We start from the raw sequence: 3468 nt of genomic DNA, 5'->3' as shown, positions 1-3468 counted from the left end.
CAGTTGTTTTTGAACACCTGCGGGCTCTGCTCCGCCTGTAGGCGCATGTCGCGCAGCATCTGCCGTAGGATGGGCTGGACTTGTTGGCCGCCCATGAAGTCCGCCTTCAGAATCTCCATCGCATGCACACCGCTGTTGCCGGCGCGCTTAGCTAACGATTGCTTGAGGTCAGGGTCGGCGATCGCCGCGCAGATGTACTTGAGTCCCTCTTGGAGGTTCGACTTGTGCGTTTGGAGCTCCTTTACGCTTGTCGGAGCCGGCGGTGCTGGGCCGAGGGTGTACTCGGAGATACCCTCTATCTTGGCCCAAGCCGTGAAGCGCGCCAACCACTCCGCCATCATTTGCGGGGTGATGTTCTTTCCCTCGAGCTTTGGGATGTCCGCGTCGTACGTGCGCGTGACCTTGGCTGAGAGTGAGCCCCGTGTGGCTCCACCCTCATTAGAGAGGGCATTGCGCAGGGCCGTTGCGAAATCGGTCATCGCCTCTTCATGGCCCGTGCGACTGGCGGTGGCGAAGGCAGCAATCATCGCCTCCCTTTCAGCTCGGGCGGCGGCAGCGCTAGCTGTGGGGGCTCTTGCGCCTGGGGTGCCTCTTGCGGCTGTGACTCTCGGTCTCGATCCTGGGTTGGCGGCTGGTCCCGATCCAGTGTTGGCAGTTGTTGCGCCTGTGATGGCCCTTGCGCCTGAAGTGGCTCTTGCGCCGGTGGTGGCTCTTGCGCCTGCGGTTCTGGCTCTTGCGCCAGGTGCGGCTCTTGCACCGGTGGTGGCTCTTGCGCCTGTTGTGGCTCTTGCGCCGGGTGCGGCTCTTGCGCCTGTTGTGGCTCTTGCGCCTGGTGCGGCTCTTGCGCCGGGTGTGTTTCGGCATCGCGTGCTGCAGTGCTCCGCGTGCCAACAGTGTTGCCATGCAAGGCGTGCATGTACTTGTTCCACGATTTGTGGGATATCGCCCAATTGTAGGCGATGACACCGGTTCGGCAACCGGTAATGGCGTATTGAAACGCGTCGATCAGGACGCATCCGCCGCTACCACGCTGCGCGAGCGCGGGTGGCCCCCTCCCCGCCCTTGGGCTTGGCCGCCGGGCGGACGACCGGGCCGCGGCTTGGCGCGGCGAGCGAGGCCGACCACGGGGATGGGGGCCGGTGAGGATGGATAGCGTTCGTGTTGTTGGGCTCATGAACGGGAGGGCGGCACCCCCCGGTGGCGCTCCGGCCGGTGTGCGCTTGGGCACGTGGAGTTGGATTCGGGTACTTTGCTGGTATGGTATCTGTAAATAAGTGGAGTATTTACTTTCACACCCCTTGGGGTGTTCACGACCACTTGCGGTCATTACGCACTTGTGCGTTCACGCCCCTTGCGGCGATCGTTTCACAGTCTCATCAACCGTTCAAGGAAACTAAAATACGCCAACCCCCCTCTCAAGGAACTCCGGACGACGCCAGCCCTCTTGTGGCTTCGACGCACACGCTACTTCAGCCACAGAGTCTAGGACAGGTCCATTAAGACTTTTCAGTCGTGGGGGTGGCTTTTGTTATTCCTTTCCGGTTTTATCATGACCGACCACAACCACGTCCGCCGTGGTTGCCACTACCACGTCCGCCGTGGTTACGTTCGACTCTATGAGTCGTGGTTCGACTCTATGAGTCGCTGGTTCGATCATGAGTTGCCACAACCACGCCCGACGTGGTTGTGGTTGCCACGCCCGTTCCCCCCTGGTTCGTCAAGCGCCCGCCGTTCAAGTTCGGCGATTCACATTCATGGGGGAGCGGGAGGTGATTACCCCGTGTGTGGGTGTGAACAGGAATGTGCCACCCTGAGAACGAGCAGGGTGTAACCCGAGCCACGATATACCGAGCCACGATATACCTACACCCGAGCCACGTACGTACGTTCTCAGTGTACGTACTTTTAGCTTAATGGGTGGGGAGAAAGGGGAGAGGGGGGGGGGGGTGTTCTCTAGGCCCCTAAGGGCCCTACGCGCGGCGTGAGAGCTCGGAAGCGAGCTTTTGCACGGCGATCGAGGATGGCGCGGTTCACCCCCTTCACCGAACGAAGCGATGGAGATGCGTTCCGCGTGGTGTGACACAAACAAGAGTCGGGAGTGGGGTGATAGGGAAGGCACATTGAATTCTTGACGCGCTTTTCTCTCTTATCCGGATGCGGCTCGCGTATTTTCTTCAGTCACCCCACATCACAGTCGAAAGCGCAGCCGAGAGTCGAGTCGCGAGCGAGAGATAAAATCTCCGCAAGACACTAGAGAGAGTCAGGCCGCCCGCAAGGCCGCCCGCAAGAGAGTCAGCTGTCAGGCCGCGCACAGCGCGAACTCCTCGCCGTCTGAGCCTAGCGCAGCGCGAACTCGCTCCTGTTCATACTGCGCACCCGGGCCCCCACTCACATCGCTGTCCGCATCGCCTCCACTAGCTGGGCGCATCGCCGCCCTCTCCACGCTACTGCACTTCTCTCGTGCACCCAACTGTGCGCCATGGGCTACGGCGTCGGAAACTACCAGACCGCCGACCGCGGTGACTTCACGAGCATGTCCTCGGGGCGCCGCGACCGCAGCCGCAGCCGAAGCCGCGGTGACCGCGGTGATCGCGGCCGCTCGCGATCTCGCTCGCGCTCTCGCTCGCCGCCGCGCCGCCGCAGCGCGTTTGGCGAGATGACACAGGAGGAACGCGCCGCGGGCATACGGGCTGCGATGGAGCTGGCAAAGTCGAAGGGCATCGGGATGGCTGTCGGTGCTGCCGCCGGGCTTGCAGACAGCGGCTTTGTGGGCGCTGGACAAGACCTCGGGCCGCCCGTCGGCGGCGCGGGCGGCATGGGCGGCGCGGGCGGCATGGGCGGCATGGGCGGCATGGGCGGCATGGGCGGCATGGGCGCTGCCGCCGCGTTCCGCCCGCCTGACGAGCCGCCGCCGCCTCCGGGCAAGATGATGGGCACCGTGAAGAACTTCAACCTCGAGAAGGGGTTCGGGTTCCTGCTCCCGGACGGAGGCGGCGAGGACGTCTTTGCGCACAGCAAGCAGCTGCTCGACGGCAACGCGCTCCGCCCCAACGCACGCGTCTGCTTCCGGACGGAGTTTGATCCGGCAAAGGGCAAGACGCACGCCGTGGAGGTGGCTGTCCAAGCCTCGCCCCCTTTTTCCCCGCCTCCACCCAGGTACCCCCCCTGGAACCCCCCCCCCCCCCACCCCTCCCCGTCACCCCCTCCCTCCCCCCTTCCCCTCTCTCCCCTCCCCCCCTCTCCCCCCCACCCCCCCTCTCGCCGTTCTCCCCCGTGCAGGTGACGGGCGCGTACAACGACCCGTCGCGCCCCGCCGCCAGACCGCCCCAGCCGGGCGGCATGAACGGCAGCTTTGGCGGCGGCGGCAGCTTCGGCGGCGGCGGCAGCTTCGGCGGTGGCTACGGCATGGCACCCGCTGGCCCTCCGCCTGGCGAGCCTCCGCCGCCGCCCGGCAAGGCGCGCTGCCCG

General features: G+C 64.9%; 2 protein-coding genes across 2 annotated transcripts in view; one reads left to right on the top strand and one right to left on the bottom strand.

Moving 5' to 3' along the window:
• Nucleotides 1–523: 523 nt before the first annotated feature.
• EMIHUDRAFT_233572 (hypothetical protein) lies at nucleotides 524–1174 on the bottom strand (the record flags this gene model as incomplete). The annotated part of the gene is made up of 1 exon (XM_005782062.1): nucleotides 524–1174. The coding sequence occupies one exon, from the start codon at nucleotides 1172–1174 to the stop codon at nucleotides 524–526; it is 651 nt and encodes a 216-aa protein (XP_005782119.1).
• Nucleotides 1175–2479: 1305 nt separating this feature from the next.
• The window catches only part of EMIHUDRAFT_468503 (hypothetical protein), a gene marked incomplete at its 5' end in the record, with an annotated part of 2940 nt that continues 1951 nt past the window's right edge, over nucleotides 2480–3468 (top strand). The window contains 2 exons of the mRNA XM_005782061.1: nucleotides 2480–3112; nucleotides 3280–3394. Of these exons, the coding sequence (XP_005782118.1) occupies nucleotides 2480–3112; nucleotides 3280–3394 (748 nt within the window). The remainder of the gene's footprint in view (nucleotides 3113–3279; nucleotides 3395–3468) is intronic.

This window comes from Emiliania huxleyi (assembly GCF_000372725.1).
Source record: "Emiliania huxleyi CCMP1516 chromosome Unknown EMIHUscaffold_193, whole genome shotgun sequence".
Lineage (NCBI taxonomy): Eukaryota > Haptophyta > Isochrysidales > Noelaerhabdaceae > Emiliania > Emiliania huxleyi.
This window is presented reverse-complemented; position numbering and strand designations above follow the sequence as displayed.